This window comes from Egretta garzetta, unplaced genomic scaffold, assembly GCF_000687185.1.
Source record: "Egretta garzetta isolate BGI_Z169 unplaced genomic scaffold, ASM68718v1 scaffold72, whole genome shotgun sequence".
NCBI classification, from domain to species: domain Eukaryota; kingdom Metazoa; phylum Chordata; class Aves; order Pelecaniformes; family Ardeidae; genus Egretta; species Egretta garzetta.
In genome coordinates, this window is record NW_009259032.1 from 958663 (window position 1) to 975903 (window position 17241).

At 40.7% G+C, this 17241-nt stretch overlaps 2 protein-coding genes across 3 annotated transcripts in view; both read left to right on the forward strand.

Moving 5' to 3' along the window:
• The first annotated feature begins 602 nt into the window (after positions 1-602).
• TRMT10A (tRNA methyltransferase 10A) lies at positions 603-12792 on the forward strand. Of its 2 annotated transcripts, none has more exons than XM_035890340.1 (8): positions 603-622; positions 1109-1410; positions 2389-2551; positions 4399-4470; positions 4940-5014; positions 6028-6177; positions 11055-11386; positions 11609-12792. In XM_035890340.1, exons 2-7 carry the CDS (start codon positions 1190-1192, stop codon positions 11346-11348), a joined length of 975 nt encoding a protein of 324 aa, XP_035746233.1. In that variant the 5' UTR covers positions 603-622; positions 1109-1189; the 3' UTR covers positions 11349-11386; positions 11609-12792. The 2 variants fall into 2 exon arrangements, with proteins under 2 accessions (XP_035746233.1, XP_009633063.1); XM_009634768.2 differs by lacking the exon at positions 11609-12792 and adding an exon at positions 7369-7474 and having other exon boundaries at positions 604-622; positions 11055-11312.
• The window catches only part of LOC104122614 (alcohol dehydrogenase 1), a 39299-nt gene continuing 34264 nt past the window's right edge, over positions 12207-17241 (forward strand). The window contains exon 1 of the mRNA XM_035890336.1: positions 12207-12269. The gene's annotated coding sequence lies outside the window, so the exon portion shown is untranslated. The remainder of the gene's footprint in view (positions 12270-17241) is intronic.

The following is a 17241-nucleotide window of genomic DNA, read 5'->3' on the forward strand; positions in this document are numbered from 1 at the left end:
TATATATATATAATGTGTGTATACATAGATACGTGTATATATAGAGAGATGGATGTGTGTATATGTATCCGTGTCTATATATACATACACAGATGCACGTATAGAACTCGGTCCCTGCGGGGCGTGCGCGCTGTGGTGGCTGCAGAGGCACCTGTGCCACGCGAGGCCGTGCTGCTTGGCACCCGCGAGCGTCTCCGCTCCCTGGGCTTTGCGTCTTAATGCCCCCAGTTAGGGAAGTCGGGGTTTGTTAGCTGAAACGCTTTTGGGTTTCTGGTGTTTTGTATGTTTTCCGGCTCTTCTGTTACTGAAGAAACCAGGGGATTGTTTGTTTTTTTTTTTTTCTGCATGTTGGCTCTGTAGATGCAGCGTCCTCTGGTGAGGTTGTTATCTTTGGAGAACTATGCGGCTGTTGAGCACAGGGGAGCTACTAGTATGAAAAAATAATACTTGGCATTGAAAAGGACAGGGTAGAATTGCAATTGATTTGAACACAGAATGTTTTGCTGAGCAACAGTTTAGTCTGCTCATCCCCTTACTGTGTTTTCTCCACTGATAGTAGCCAGTGTCAGTGCTTGGCCGGTGTCCTTGGTTCTCAGAAGAAATAAAAATTAATTTTGAAGGGGTACATCTTGTTCACACTTCCTCCATCCCCCCCCCCCCCGCAATGGCTTTAGTCTCTTTAAAATTGTATTTCTCTAACATGCTGTCATAGTTATATTACAAGATACCTCTTTAATTTTTTCTGTTTGTGCATTTGAGAATAGTTTGTGTACACATAATAGTACTGCTAATGTTTTTTCTTTTACGTTTAATCCAGTATGATTCCCTACTTTTACGCAGTTGTGTTTTCACAAAGTTTTTAACTGGAAACTGTTAAAAAGCTGCAGATGTAGCTGGCAGAGTTATAGACATGATCTGAATACAGATTATAGTCTCTCAGTTATTTTATATGTTACTGTTTGCAGAGGCACTAACCTAGCTTTAAAGAAAAGGAAGGCTCTCACTTAGTATTGTTTCTTTATTCAGGTTTATGGTGGGTGTAAAGTGATATTTGTTCTAACTGAACTTCTTATTGATAACACTTATACTATTGTTTTGTTTCTTACAGAATTGATGAGGGAAAAGCTTGCCTTTAATTAAATATTTATCATGTGTTAAGAAACAAATCAGTAAACCTGACCAAGAGCTAATGTCGTCAGAAACGCCAAGAGAAAGTCCAGAGGTGCCAAAGGAAAATACCATGTCCCCCGAAGTTTCTGATGTGGAAGGAAAGGTGAAGTCAAGTGACGATCCAGCAGAGAGACGGGAGGCAGGTTCAGACAAGGAAGAATGCCATGAGCCCATGTCCAAGAGGCAAAGGAAGAAGCTATTGAAGCAGAAACAGTGGGAAGAACAGAAAGATTTACGGAGGTACAGTTTGCAAAATAGCTTTCCTGGGATCGTGTGTAGTACTTAGTGCTAATAAAAACGATGGGTCGGCAGAATTTGTGTGTAGATTGCCCACCCCAGGTTTAAAGCAGTAGTCACAGGCTACTCCTTTGCATATGAAGAAGCTATAAAGGTAAGCATCCTCTCTTCATACTCGAAGTGTTCCTCAACTTGAAGAGGATATCAAGAGGGATTCAAACCTGCATGCTTTTGGTTTGTCAGAAGGGGGAAATAATGCATGGCCTTGTTCCTTCCCGAATGGGCTGTGCCCTCTTCCCCTGGTGCTGTCAGACTTGGCGAATCTTAAAAAGAGTGTAAATAAAAAAAAAATTTCTTTTGACACATGAAATGCTGTGCTATAAGTTATGTTGAGTTATAGTATGTTAAAATAGTTTTGGAAGATGATGAGCTTCTATATTATTGTGTTGTTGAGAGAAAGCATATCTGCAAATGGGCTGATTATGATTTATCCTTCTGCTGAATGCAAACTGTTCCTTCCAGAGACAGTGGCTGTTAAAGTTGCTGTCTCTGGAATCTGGTTTCCCAGCTGCCTGCTCCCATCGGGGGAGCAGGGGGAAGAACCAATTGCTTCAGAAGCCTTCTAAAAAACTGTTCAGTGAACCAGGTGGTAAATTGCCTTCCACGGTCTGATTCTGATATTGCAGTTTTGGCAATCTTTTTGGTTGTTTCTCTTATGAGACCTGACTCGGAGCATCCTTAAATCCGTGAGACTCCCACTGGAGTTTGTGTCAGATGTCTGTCTTTGTAGAACTTCACAAAGACGGGGTATGTGTTTCGTGCTGGTATCTGCCTAGCACAAATGCAAGCCACAGGATAAGTTTAAACTACCGCAGTCGTGGGACAACCACCTTGATCATAGCAGTATGCATTTATGTGCATAACGTGTACCTCCTCCGATTTGGCAGTGCTTTTTGAAGAGTTATTTGTTTGTTTATTTAGGCAGAAACGAAAAGAAAAACGCCAGAAGAGAAAACTAGAACGTCAGTCAAAATTGGACTCCAGCAGCGAAGGGAATGACAGAAAGCGTATGAGAAAGGAAGTAGTTCCTAGTACACTTCGTCTCATTGTGGACTGCAGCTTTGATGAATTGATGGTGCTAAAGGTAAAAGAAACTTACCCATCACATACAAATGTTGAAAGGTGTTCCGATGACAGCATTGATGCAATGTCAGAGCACAAAAACTGGAGAGCTGAATTTTTTAGGGTTTGGAATGTACCTTTATGTAAGCTTGCCAAAGATTTTGTTTGCCGTCATGGAGATGCAGTAAGTTGGTTTGATTCCAAAAACAGGAATATAGAAACAGCTTGTGCCTCATGTTCACCATCAAGTCAGATGCAGTTCTGCCTCAAATTGGTTTTGCTAGAGGGGCTGCAAATGCCACGTCCAGTTACTTTCTCTTTCAAAGTGGATCTGAGGCCCCTAACCATGTTAGTAACTATTTGTGGAAATGAGAATTTTGAGCATTATGAGGATACAGAGCTTTTTCTCTCAGTCACACGAGTTGGGACAGGAGGACACTGTTCAGCCTCTCTCTAAAATTTTAGAATGGATGAAAGAATGGGTGAGATGTTTGTAGGATAGGTACATATGAGAGATCAGCATGATACCCAACCACTGGTCAAGATGCTTGGTGTGGTGTTTTGGGATCAAAAAAGCTTTAACTCTATGAGGAAAGTAGGTTAACCTGCAGCCTCCTGTAAGAGTGCAGCCTTTGGTTTCTGAGGCAGACCTCTCCCCTCCCTGCTACCCTGAGCCATTTTGCCTCTGCCAGGGACTTCCCTGCCCTGCAAGGCTGCTTGAATTGAAGTTTTTGCAAAGCCCACCTCGCTGCTTGTTGAGTGTAATTAATGCAAAGCATGAATAGCACTAATAGAGGCTGGTGCCGCTTGCTGCAAAATTTTGGGGAAGCACCGGTTGGTGTTTTGGAACTTCATTACCTGAGGAGCCCTTCAGCAGTGCCCCAGAAGAGACCAGAGGACCTCCTTGATAGTGTTGGAGGTGCTGGCTGGGGGTTTCCTGCTGGGCTTCGTCCTTTGTAAAACAGGTTTCCTTCCTTGGTCATGCAGAGCCTCTTTTAGGCCTGATATAAAACCTGGCACTTCTGCAGGTGTTAGGAAGGGTGAAGCATTGTAAGTGAAGGTGGTTGTGGCCTTTAGCAATGGGGTTAATCACGCGCTTTCTCCAGTAAACGTAAAAACTTACGTTGCAATACTGGCGTGATAAAGTCTAGTTTACCTGAAATCCTTTGGAGATACCAAAACATTCTCAAAGCACTACATGAATCAAAGCAATACAATGATGTTTCATTTTAAAACAGGAATCAGTTACATTTACAAAACACCGCTTTTGGGGCACTGAGAATAAAGCTATGTAATATACCTTAGAAAAAACATAATTGGCTAAAAATTAAGTCTGCTGCATTTTAAGTAGTACTAGTTAACTGTTGTCCAAATTGTCAGGTCAAAATACTGGAGCCAGCCCCTAAATTATTTGCATTGTTCTGGGGTTCTTCAGGTTAATTATGCACATTTAATTTTCTTAAATATAAACTGTATATTCTCAGGGTTTTCTGAAGGGTGAAAGAGTGAGTATTGTCACAGTGATAAATCTGCTTCATTGCTTAGATTGATTTTGAGTGTGTTATTACATATAATTAAATCTCTGATTTTTGTTTGGTTTGTTTGTTTCCTAGAATGAAGGAAATGAAGCACATGTATAGAGGTGTCTAAATACGCTTTTGTGGAAGATATATGTGTTTCCTTGTCAGCATAATCCCTTCACAGTGGCTGTTCTTTCTCTCAGGGTCTGATATCCACGCTCTCTCAGTAGTCACTTTTGCCAGTTAAAAGCTTCCTTATTCTCTCTTTAACTTCTGACTGGCTCATGGTAAAGTATTTTGTGGTGGTCTGTCTGAAGGACTATGTAAAAACAGATTGTGTTTTATGCAGGATGTGAAGAAGCTTCACAAGCAAATTCAGAGATGTTATGCAGAAAACCGCAAAGCATTTCATCCTGTGCAGGTATGTTTAATCAAGCTGAGCACCGACTGTATTGCCATATACAAAACATATGAGAAAGGCAGCTGTGACACAAGTGGTGAGAACTGTAGTAGAAAAAAATATTTAAGCTGCCTCTTTTTAATATGAAAGTTACTTCTATTGTAATAGATTAATTTTCAACCCACATGTTTATAAAAATCCCCATATATATGAAAGAGCATGTGCACGCAGATGAAGAGTGCCAGATACTGGTGAACCACTAAAATACTGTTGATACTCAGTTTTATCTGTGGCAGATTAAAAGAAAAAGGGACTGTAAGTGCATATTTGTCTTTTAAATGTGTCACTAACTATGAATATAGTCTTAGTACCACTTTTCGCTAAAAAATAATGAAGATTTTTAGCTAATAGTTAAGAGTAGAAAAAGTCTTGTACAGAGAGGCATATTAACATTTCAGTATTTTGTACTTCTTGTTTGTTCTTTTTGAAGTTTTACTTGACCAGCCATGGGGGACAGTTGAAGAGCAACATGAATGAAAATGACAAAGGATGGGTGAACTGGAAGGTGAATAATTGACTATTTCTGTAAAAAGAGAAAAAGAAATCTTGATTATAGTTGCTAACTAGGTTGTTAGTTGTGAAGGACCTGTGCTTTTTCCACATGGGTTTTTCTAAGACATCAGACCAATAGCGTATTAGAAATATTGTGGCTCTTTGTGTGCTTTTTTTAACTTAAATGTTGTGCTTAATTTAACTTAAATAAGCCAAAGACTGCTTGTCTTACATCTAGATTTGATTTTTGCTTTAAAAACTCCACACACATCCATTTTCACCTGTTTTTATTGAACAGATTCCATTCTCTGACAGACTGAGCAGGACTATTTGATATAGGCAGTTCTGACAGTCATCTGTCTTGATGGTGCTCTTTCTTTTTCTTGGCAAAAAGTAAAGACTTTGAAGTCATTATGTGATTCTCGTGTGTGCACCTTCACTTCCATTATGCTGCCTCTCAACACTGAGGTGTTCTTTAGAGAAGTAGCTTGTCTTGTGGTCAAACTCATGTGGTTTTCCTTGTGACTGCCTGTTAAACCAGTATTCCAGCAACTTCAAATGAAGAGCACTTTGCGTAAATAAAACCGGTTCTACTTTCAGCATGTCTTGTGCGATAGCTGCTTTGCAAAAGCAAAGCACAAACCTCTCTTATCAAAACAAGTAACATTAACTAGGCATTCACTTCTAGTTTTGCTTCTTTTAGAAAGGTGGACCCGAAAATTATTTGGATTCCTAGGAGAAGTACGGTAGCATTTGAAAGGAGTCACAAGAACTTACGGATTTGTAAAGTTCTTCTGGGGGTTTCAGAAAATTTCCTGATGAATTTTACAAGTCAGTGCTGTAGGGACTGTGGATTATTTATGCAGAAGTCAATCTGCACTGTGCTACGTACTTAAACGTGCATGAGGGATGTGGAATGACTGCATACTGTTGGGCTTTATTTTTGCTGATTCTGTCTTGGGTCTGTAAAGCTTGCACAGTAATTCATCAGTTAAATGTAACTTCTTTTAACTACCTTTTTTTGAGGATATCCAAATTAGAACAGAGCACTATAGTGAGCTAATGAAGAAAGAAGACCTAGTATATCTTACCTCCGATTCCCCGGACGTTCTCAGTGAGCTTGATGAGAAGAAAGCCTATGTGATTGGAGGGCTGGTGGATCACAATCACCACAAGGTAAACTGTGGGTCCATTTCTTTACAGCGCTCTTTTTTTTTTTCTTCTTTTTTTTTTTTTGGCACCTTATTTAACATTATTGCTGTTCATGCGTAAACTAACAAAAATAAATAACAAGAAAACTTCTTCAAAAAAGACTTACTTCAAAAAAATTTTGAAGAAATGGGAAGAAAAACTTGTGAAGGTAGCAGTGCTTGTGTTCCAGACTGCAGACGTGCTGAGCTCTGTAGGATTTTATCTTTTCATTTTAAATATAGGAATGGAATTAATAACACTGCTCATCTTACTGAGGGCCGTATTTTCAGACAGAAGGGTTTGGTTTCTGTTCATGCATTTGTGTGTGTGCACGCGCGCTTGTATGTGCACATGCCCAAATATGGATGAACAGCACTTGGATCTTGGATGTCCTTTTTTAATAAGTTTGCTTGTCAGGAGAACTTGGTGAAGTAACACACATGCCTCAGGGATCTGGTTCCATACCTTTATGTGGGATCGTGCTGTGTGGACCTTGAATGTCATAGAGAATTCAGCCAGGAAATTAAAGCACTGTTACGGCTTCTCTCCAAAGACACTCCTATGTAATTTCTGGTGACATGTTTAATAATTCAATGTGATGCTAAAAAAAGGGATGGATCTTAAGCCTTACCAAATGATGCTGCAGCAATTAGTCCACAGTTACAAGCTAGGAGGGAGCTAAAGCAGATCCTTTATACAGTCATACCATAATGAATTGTTTACACAATATTAAAGGGGTTAATTTTTGCCCATCTTGAGCACAGGAGCTGCCAGGTTTAAAAAAGCAAACAAAATTTCTTTATCCTTTACTCTTCCTGTCAAAAAATATCCAGTTACTGCAATCTGAGTAACTTTGTTCTTAGGTATAAATTCACCTTTAAAACAGGCTATAGCCAACACGTTCTAGAGCTGCAGCTGCATGAACAAGTTTTATTTATGATCCGTTTGACTATACGTCACAGTGTGACATATATTCAAAGTAGTTAGTTTTCCAGAGGCAGCCCCTGAAGCAGGTACTGTCTAACCAGGGTAAGATTCTTTTTGTAAATATCTTCTCAAGCAAGATTATGACAGCACTTGCAAAACTCTTGCCAGCAATTGATACTTGTAGTAATCTGTATGGGCTGATCTGAAATGGTGATTCTCAGTCCAGTTGTTTCGGTGTCTTTCCCGCAGGGAATTACTTACAAAAAAGCTGTAGAGCAAGGAATTGGTCATGCACAGCTCCCGCTTGGAAACTTTGTCAAGATGAACAGTCGTAAAGTGTTAGCTGTCAATCATGGTAAGTTTTAAATCACAAAATAATGACATTATTATAGAATATACCTGAACCCTCAAAATGTGCATTATAGTGCAGATACCCGATTCTTATTTTATTATGTTGACATTTCTTGAATCTAGTTGCCTTTGGGATACAGTGATGGCCCTGACCTTTAAATATTTTAGATATGGCTAAACGTAAAGGATGGTGTCTTAGCCACTTAGAAGTGCACCTTCTGTTCTGTTGACTTGTCCCCGTGAGTAATTTTGGCATTCTCACCATCCTGGTCTTGTTTCCAGGCTTAATGTGTAAGTGAGTAAAATGTTGGAAACTATCCCATGTATTTTGTCCCAGGGGAGGATAAATGTATGTGATGTTTTCACCTCTTTGGACAGCTTTGTTTGGCAGTAACTGCTTAGGTACCTGTAGACTTGCTTCATTTGATATCAGCAGTACTCCATCTGCTGAGCTTTCATAACTGTGTTTTTATCTGGTTTCCTGGTTCTGACTGAAGTATACAGTTGCTTAACCAAGTCTTGAATCCCACTCCTTTTAAACTTTCAATTTATTATTAGATTATCTTTCAGTGTCATTAAACAAAAATACATGCAAAATGGAGCCTACTTAGACCTTTATGGAAGTTTTTTACATGGTATCCAAGTCTTTATTTTGCCCCACTTCATATTCTTTTATTTTATCTTACCTTGCTTTGTTTCAAGTTTATCTTATTATGTAACACATTGCTCGATGATAATTTTATTTTCTTAAAATGCCATTGATTGATGAGGTGTGTATTTGCATTATAATAAAGATTATTTAAACATGGAGGAGAATATAGTGTATCACTAAAATTCAAAATTATCATACCCCATGTATTTGTAAGAATTTACATGTTTTTAAAACTTGATCTTTAAATGTTAACTTTGTATAGACAAGAATAGGACTTTCTCATCAGAAGTTATGACAGCTGTACCTTTCTACTGGAGTTTTTCTGCAATAATCTTATACTGACCTCTAGTGTCAACATTTCTGGAGGCAGTCCTCTACATGTTTGAGCACTGGGTATAAACTGGATCACTTACACTGAGGTTTTCATTTATCTGCTTAATGGTCTTGTGCGTGTTTCTTGTGCCAGACTTTTAGGCACTGATTCCACTGCAGTTTAGTTGCTGAGACTTCATTTTGTGCGAGCCTGTCTTCCTTTGCCCTTCTAAAACATTTTCAAATTGCAGCTGAAAGGCTCTTAACACACAGACCCTTTTTAAGGTAACATTATCCTATAGCAGTATTTTGCTTAAGTTTTTGGGGCAGAAAAATTAACACAACTCCACCACCACCAAAAGCAGATGTACCTTTAACATTTGTAATTAAGGCTCTGGTGTATATTCTAACCCTTAATAGCTCACAACCTAAATCCAAAAAGACAGCTTTCACAGGAGCTGCTCCTTGGCATGAGTAAGGTGGACAGCATCAAGCTGCCTCTCAAATCTCATATTATCAATTTTGTGTAGGTGAGAAGGACATTTGCATTGTGATTTTTGAATTTTGCTGTGAATACATCCACCTCACTGCTTTGTGTCTAACTGTGTAATTGCTCGCCCTTTCTGTTTTGATATGGTTATTCTGGCCTCTGCGTTCCCATCCTCAGTGCTGAAGCTAGCACAGTACAGTATGGGGCTCGCCAGATGAGACTGTGGGACCTGCCTGGTCCCTGTGGAACTACTTTTGATAGGTGTGAATTTGGAAAGTCTTGTAGAAGAAACTTCCTGAACTGCCTTGTCTGTCTTTGAAGTGCTTTAATTCAGAGGGCCCTCTGCTGGTGGGACATGAACGGCGTCATTAACAGGGGAATTTGCCTGTTGCTTTGTATTTATTTATTTATAATCCTTCTCTCTTAGGATCAAGTCTCCATATATTTACACAGGCAGTTCAGTGCCTGCATTGCCATGTTAAAGTGGTATGAGGAACACATGTACATGTGAAATATTTGATGCGAGAAAACTGACAAGGTGTAAGATGAGATTTATTTTTTTTAACTCAATCTGGAATTTTAAAACTCAGGAATATTTGAGATCTGTGTGAAAAACACTATTGCAAAACATAACTGCAAGTGTAGCTGAGAGAGTTTGTTTCCTTCTGTTCAGCTTTGTATCCCAAGGGTAATACTTTGTAATCTATGTTATAGGGACCATATTGCTCCGTTCCAGTCTACACTGATGTCTGTTCCCACTGCCTTTTTCTGTCCTTGCATAATATTTTTGTTGCTATTGCAGCCAGCCCATCGTAGAAGCCTCTGTTCTCCTGTGGAAGCCACTCTTTTTCCATTGTTTCTGGTTTTACTATGCAGATAAAGGAGGTTGCAAAGCAAAGGAGAAGAAACATGCTCCTTATACTCTTCTTGTCTCTTAACCCAGCATTTTGGCCACAGATGCTTTCTGAAGTAACTTACAATGATAGTAATATAGTCCTCTGAGAGGTCATACCTTTACAGTACATTTCAGGTGAATAACCTGCGTAGCAAAATGGCCAGCTCTTCAATGTCAGTGTCACAGGGAGCAGCTGGCTGTCCAGTAAACCTGGATCCAGGAAACCTCTAGTAAATGTGACACTTTTCTGTAACTTGACTCTCAGTGAGTATGAGATCCATGCTGCTCCTCCCTTTCTGAATGCCTGCCTAACTCTCTGAAAGGGTTTTTTCTTTCCCTCCACAGCTCCTTTGATCCTTTCTCATATGCTGTCACTTGGCATCGAGAGCACTTGTGCTGGGTGCGTTCTTTGAAGTCAGCATTCTCCAGTGGTGTTAGCACTATTCCTGTAGCCCCAAGCTTGAGGAGCCACCCCTCTGTCCCAGATTTGTCATCCAAGTCTGGCTTACTCGCCAGCCATAGGGCCTCCTCCTGCCTTCCCTGCTGCTGCTGAGCCACAATATGTGTTGAGAGGTTTTTTGGATAGCCTGGGATTTTTTTAAAATAAGAATTTGCCAATTAATTTTGCATATAATGCAATTTGGAGCTATTGTCAATCAGGGAAAGTTTTGAGAACTGAAACAGGAGGGGTAGGGTGACTGTATGCTTAGCCTAACAGAAACAGCAAGAAAGGGTCACAGAATTGGAGACTAATAAGGATTTTTGCCATAAGCTTAGAAGGAAATGAAAGTTAATTATAGCAGGTTTTAGGAAGACTTTGGGCTGTCTATATGTTAGGGAGGGGACAAAGTAATTATTAAAGTGCATTCATAGCAGTATTCTTGTCAAACATGGGAAAACATCAGTGCCTGTATAGAAGGCATGGGTGGGACCTGAAGTACTGGGGGAACATTTCTCTCTGTCCCTGAGAGAAATTGATTCAAATTGGAGCCGATTCAGAAAAGCACTGTGTAGTAACTGTCTTACAACTGGAGACCCAAAGTGTGCTTGGCTTTAGACTGCAGCAGTAGCAGAATTGCCTTGTCTGATTCTGCCTGTACTTCGTCAGCTTTACTCTGAAGATGCCACAACCAAGTACCTGTAAAACTCTGTAAAGATGGGTTTGGGTATGTGTTCCTATCAGTAATTCACTTATCTCCCTGTAAAAGAGCTGATGGTCTTTCTTGACGTTGCAGTGTTTGAGATCATCCTTGCATACCTGGAGAAGAGAGACTGGAAGGAGGCCTTTTTCAGTGTCTTGCCACAGCGGAAAGGGGCTGTTCCTTTGGGAGAAGCCAATGATTCATCCAAACACACCCCGTCTGGAAAAGAAGACGAAGACAATGACTCGGACAGCAACTAGGCTTCAGAATGAGATGTTGGGAAAGATGAGACATGCAGTTCATGGGATAAAACTGGGATGTGAAGTAGTTAGACTCCAAAGACCACCTACTGCCCTTGTCACACTGAATTGTCTCAATGCACGGTAGTTCCGTAGCTGGCCCAGAGCTGTTTCTGGACATGAAGGGTAAAGATAAATGCAGGTTTTTACCCTGAAACTTCCATATCAATAGCTTTTTTAAAAAATAAATTAATGGCAAATGCAGAATTTATTTTGTTTCCCAAGGAAGCTATTTAATTTTATTTTTTTTAAATATTATTTTTTTATGCATAACAAGTTGGGTGTATTACCCAAGAGCATTAGTAATTACTATTTTAATGTATGCATTCTTCTCCATTTCTGCTCTAGGTTTTTTTAAAAGCAGTGAATGACAAGTGTTCCTGTGACCTCAAAACCTGTACCACTAGTGCCTGTTGCAAAGTGTGCATGAACACTCAAAACAAAAATTCTAATTTCCCTGAGCATCTCAACAGATAATCACAAGCAACTGAACCGCCCTTATCAGCTGAGCCGCACTGATTTATATGCTGTGTTTTGTTAGCTGGGATCAGTAGATGAAATACGAGTGTTGGGTTAAGCCACTGCTTTATACTTCAGTTTGAGTGAGATGGATGTCTGCACAAGTGCAAATTGTGCGCCTTGGTTGGTACGTGGTGCATGCTGAGTTGAGGTGACACAATCACTTTTGATTACTTCTTGATCACACAGTCTCAGAACAATACCGAGAGACGGGAACTCTTTCTTACAAGTCGCTCAGTTTCAGTATACCTGTTATATCATGTCATCCTGTATGTCTTGTATTGTCTGTCAAATGTTTTTCCTTTAAAAAAGTCATAGTCTCAGTCTTGGCTGGAAGTTCTGATTCAACTTATTTCTAACTGACTGAAGTGCTTTTGCAGAGTACTGAAGGGAAACCTTGGCAGTGTGGCTTTGCTTCACCCCTGTGAGCCTGCCCCATCCGGACTAGCCAGGTAGCTGCAGCTGCCGAACCAGTGCAGTTTTCACATAGGTCAGTTGAAGAGCATAAGAACACATCATTGTAACTGTTCATCTTAGAGCTGGAATCAGAGGCCTAATCCAAGTATGACTTGGCTTGTATCCATTTGTATTCCTCCCTCTCTTATTACTGCTTTCAAATGGCGTCTAGTCCCTATGGTCTGTAAAGGGTTGGCAACCAACTGCTTATGGCTTTATACGCTCAGTGCACTCTCTCTACTTTTCAAATAACCATAGAAAAGCTGCTTCTGTTAAAAGGATGGACTGTGGTTTGTTGCTCAAGTAATGTGGGGAGTTTTATTAGGCTTTACAAAAATGTGATTGCTTTTGTTCCAGAAACTAGATCAGATTTTTCATAAAAGCATTGGTGTTTTTATTTCCCTAACAAAAAGTGCAGCATAAGTATACCCATCATGTATTACAATGATTCTCTGATATAAATGTGTAAAGCAGTAAAATTACAAGGAGTTACACTTTTACAGCTGAAGTTATGCGTGTTAATGCACATAGCACCTATTAAACCTGATCTAAGACTATTCAGTCTCTCTAAGGTTTTCTTAAGACCATTTTATACATGTGCCTCATTTACTCAGGCTTGAGAGTGTAAGAGCAGGTCATATAGACAAACTGGGGACTTTGGAGACATTGGAAAGGCTCCGAAAGCATCATATGGAACTGTTTTGCTGACAAAGCATTTTTGTGGTGTGAAAGAAGTGTGTTGCAGCTGAAAACACAGCCTGTCTTACATCTTCACCAGTGGAACTAGATAAGCACACACACCCATGCACGTGTTTTTAAAACAAGCAATTGCAAATCTGAAGCTTATCTGTCTGTGGAGAAATAGAAGAAAAAGATGGTCTGCATGCTGCTCTTGGAATGCTCCTAGTGCTGATTCTACAAGGTCACAGCAGCTTGGTGACTAGCTGTTGCCTGTTCGTACACATTGCTTGTCTCAATCACCCGGTCTTCCTGTCCTTGCTGATGCCAGTAATTGCCATTGCTGCTGTTTACCCTTTCTCTGTTTGTGCTAACCTAATGAGGTCACACTAGGCTGAAGTTGTCTCTACAGGATGCTGTCTTCGGGATGTGTTTAACTGGTGAGATGGAGCAGTAAGCAAGAGTAGACTGGGGTCTTGATGGGCACAGCCCTCTGACTAGTGCTGCCATCCTCAGCCTTTCAGTATGCTACAGTTCCACAGCTGTCTAGAAAAGGCTGTTCTTGGCAGACCTGGACTCGCACCGATGAGATTGCTAACTCTTTTCTAAATGCTTTAGTGGCTTGGCTTCATTGGTGAAATCACCGGCACTAGACACGGTCGTACTGGAGTAAAGTGGTGATTCACCTTCAGGCAACGGTCTGCAGATATGCAGAAGTCCTCAGGGAGAAGTGACAGTTCAAGAAGCCCTGAAGGGTCATTCTTGCAATGAGTTCAATGTAAAGTTATTGATGAAAATAGTTGAATTGGATGGAGCACATGAAAGTCACCCCAGCATCAGATCAAGTGCGAGAAACTGAAACCTGTTTGTGAGAGATTCTGAGAGAGTAGCTTATAAAAGCAAGAGGGCTTGTGTGTTGTTTATGACACTTCCAGTCCCTGCCACAATGTCAGAGCACCTCACGACAGACCAGGAAGGTGTTCCTCCTGTCTTTCCAGTGCCTTTTTGCAGTGTGAAAGTGGAGGCTTGTAGGGTGGCCATTTGCTGACATCCCTGGGAAAAGCAACCCGGGCAGTCTTGGTCTTGTGCTGTATTTCACTCTGATCCTGGAATACATACTCTGAAATACATGCTCTGATGTATTTGCAGGCTGTGTCCCTTTTTTTTTTTTTTTTTTTTTTTTTAACCCCTGAGTGTCCCTGGCTGCCTCTGTGATGAATAAGGGCATGGACTTCCCAAGTAGTACCTCCTACCTCTGCAGCAATGGGCAACTCTTTGAAAGCAGTCAAGTGACTAGAAATCTGTATGATGGGATTTGTGAGAAATGGGAGTCTGGCTTTCAAGTTCGTTTAATTGTAGTGAGGGGCCTCTAGGCATCCTAGGCTTTTCAGTATTTTTTATCTCTTCTTATCTTGAGGCAGGGAATATCTGTTATGTTTTTTCCTGTTTAATAGAAAACTGGTAGGCGGTGTGTTGGAGAAGACAGTTCACCCTGATTAAATTGTGCAATCCAGGTGTGTTACGTTATTTATTTTCTTTGGAGGATGCTGTTAGTGTGTTTCTCCTGGCTTTCTGCCATTGTCACATAGAACTAAAGTGTTACTTTACTTACCTACAGTGAAGAAGTTATAGTTGATAATAGTCAGTATTATTCTAATGCATTTTATTCTTAAATGCTTAATTAAATTGTTTTAAATGGTGGTACAGCTACCGGAGCACACCTCTTTGTTTTTTTCTGAAAGCTCTGAACACTTGCCCATATTTAATTATCATGATAAAGTGTGTAACTCATACTTATTTCTGTGTTCGCTGCACAATGCGAAGATTTTACGTATTTATTGAATGGGCCAGATCTGCAGTGACAGGGTAACCTCTCTGAAGAAGGATGGAAATAAATACTTGCAGAGGAATATTAGTTTGCAACCTGAGCACTTCACAAAGCATTTAGAAATACTTGACGTGGATTCATGACCATTTACATTGGTGTACTGTCTGAACCTTCTCTGTAACAGCAGACTGATCCTAAAAACTGCAGGCTCCCAGCTGTTGAGGGTAGGGACAAGTGATGGTTCGGAAGATGGGGCATCTAAATTTATTAGAGGATGTAGAAATGCAGCTGTCTTGCCAGAGTAGAAGGAGTCTTAAGAGACTTTTAAGAAACTTTCTCTTTAAGAAATGTTTAAGTTTCTCCATCCCTGCTGCACCCTGATGTAAGAATTGATTGTAAGAATCTGCTTCAGCTTCTGCTAGAGAGTCCAGGTCATAGATAAAGCAGGCAGGTGGGATCAAGGAAGGTGTCGGAGAATACATGCACAACTTAAGCTTAGGATGAAAACTTGACTGGGAAACAGTTGTATTGGGGAATGGCAAAGTTCAGGCTGGATCGACAGGTTACTGCTTATCTGAGACAGTTCCCAACATAAACAACTAAGTTTGATCTTGCGATTCACACATTGAACGTAGCCTTGTCTTCCCTTACTGCTAGGATGGGTGAAGTGCCCTTGAGCTTTGTTTTCAGGCATCTAGCAAATACAGTGCTTTGGGAAGGGAAATGATTGAGAAGGTGCAATTGACTGTAACTATCTTTGCAAACTATTGCTTCCCAACATAAACAACTAATTCTGATCTTGCGATTCACGCATTGAACGTAACCTTGTTCTTCCTTTACTACTAGGATGGGTGAAGTGCCCTTGAGGGAGCTTTGTTTTCAGACATCTAGCAAATACGGTGCTTTGGGAAGGGAAATGATTGAGAAGATGCAATTGACTGTAACTATCTTTGCAAACTATTGCCCTTCTGGCTTTGAGATGTTTGCTCGGTAACCTGTGAGCTTCCTGGAGGAAATAAAACTGTGCTGTTGAAAGACTGTTAACATGGTTGCTTTCATTTTGATTCTGTTCAGTAGTGAGCCTCTGAGGCCTTTGAGATTTAATTAAGGTTTTCAGGCTCAGCTAGCGCAACATGATGCTGAGAACAGCTGATAAGAAACATTCAGGACAGATAACTTATATGGAATTAAGGCAATCTGAGTATGGTCCAAAAGCTTTGGTTAAGTGTCTGGCCCATTCAATAAGTCATTACCACAGCTTAGTCTGTGTGTGGTCACTCCACCCTGCTATTTGGTTTCCAGTTCACTTGGTTTCCAGTTTCGTTTCCAGCTGACTTCGTAGTGTTCACACCTAAGACACAAGGGAGGTTTCAAAGCACTGCCAGCTCCTCTCCCACTCGAAGCTCCGCTCCCATTTACTGTGGCCTGCAGGCTCATACTCTTGCACAGCTGTATAGAAATTACATATCTGGGAAACTGATACCCATCTAAATAATTTTGTACAAATGAGTTTCTGCATCTGTGGTCTGAGCTGGCAAGTGGACCTGAGTAATGACAGTGCTGCATGACCGGCCTTCTGCCGGCCATTCACAGATACTCTGTTTGTCAATCTGTGGCTACAGGTTGCTACATGCTCAGGTTGCTTCATGTGGTTTTAATGTTCGTTTGGTGTCGTCCTGTCCCATCCTTGTCCATCATTCCCACCCCTCATTGGATACTACAGTTTGTGATGCTTCTCTGCTAATAATGAGAGCTATGGAAGCCAATTCTAGCTTGCCATGAGGCAGACATCTGCACTCTGCAGGCCAGATTTTGAAAATCCCTGTGGTTTTCTTTTTCACAGTGCCTAGGGCTTGACATGCATCCCTGCAGATAATGTGTGTGTTCCCCTCTTCTTACCCCGATATGTCTGTGACAGTAGAGTCAAGTCTGCACACGGGAGCTCTTTGTGCAGGCTTGCCTGAGTCACGCAAAAAGATGAATCAAAAGTGATGCCTCTGTCCTTTTTTTCACTTAGCTCACTTCTCATGTACCTATGCAGCATGGTTTGGTTGAATTGCTTGAGGACTGAATGTAATGAGTATAAAATTATTTTAACAGAGAGTCTGAACAAATATCTTTATAATATAAGTGCTAAGATTACATATTTCTTTATGTGAAAGTGGCTGGGAAATGCTTCAGTGGCTCTGAATAGGGTGGCCTCCACTGGAAAGGGGATATCTATTGTTTGGGGGTGGCTGTGGCACAGGTGAGACTCCTGATAAGAGTGCGAAGGCAGGATGGTCTCTTGTTTCCATAGCACTTTCTCAGTTGCAGTTCTTCCCTGGGAACAGTGCGTCTGCTTGCGCTGGACCTTGCTTTCTCGGTGTTGAGAGCAGACGACTTTCTTCCTCCCTTTCTGGAAAACATTTTGAAAAGGAAGCTGTATATTACCCGGCTAGATTTAAGATTATTTAGACTGGTTTGGCTTTGTTTCATGTGCAGCGAGAATATGGAAGCA

Bases quoted from the DNA above. Each gene is read 5' to 3' on its own strand.
- TRMT10A (XM_035890340.1), top strand. From the start codon at position 1,190: ATGTCGTCAGAAACGCCAAGAGAAAGTCCAGAGGTGCCAAAGGAAAAT. The intron at 1,411-2,388 runs GTACAGTTTGCA...TTGTTTATTTAG, and splicing joins GAACAGAAAGATTTACGGAG to GCAGAAACGAAAAGAAAAAC. The intron at 2,552-4,398 runs GTAAAAGAAACT...TGTTTTATGCAG, and splicing joins ATGAATTGATGGTGCTAAAG to GATGTGAAGAAGCTTCACAA.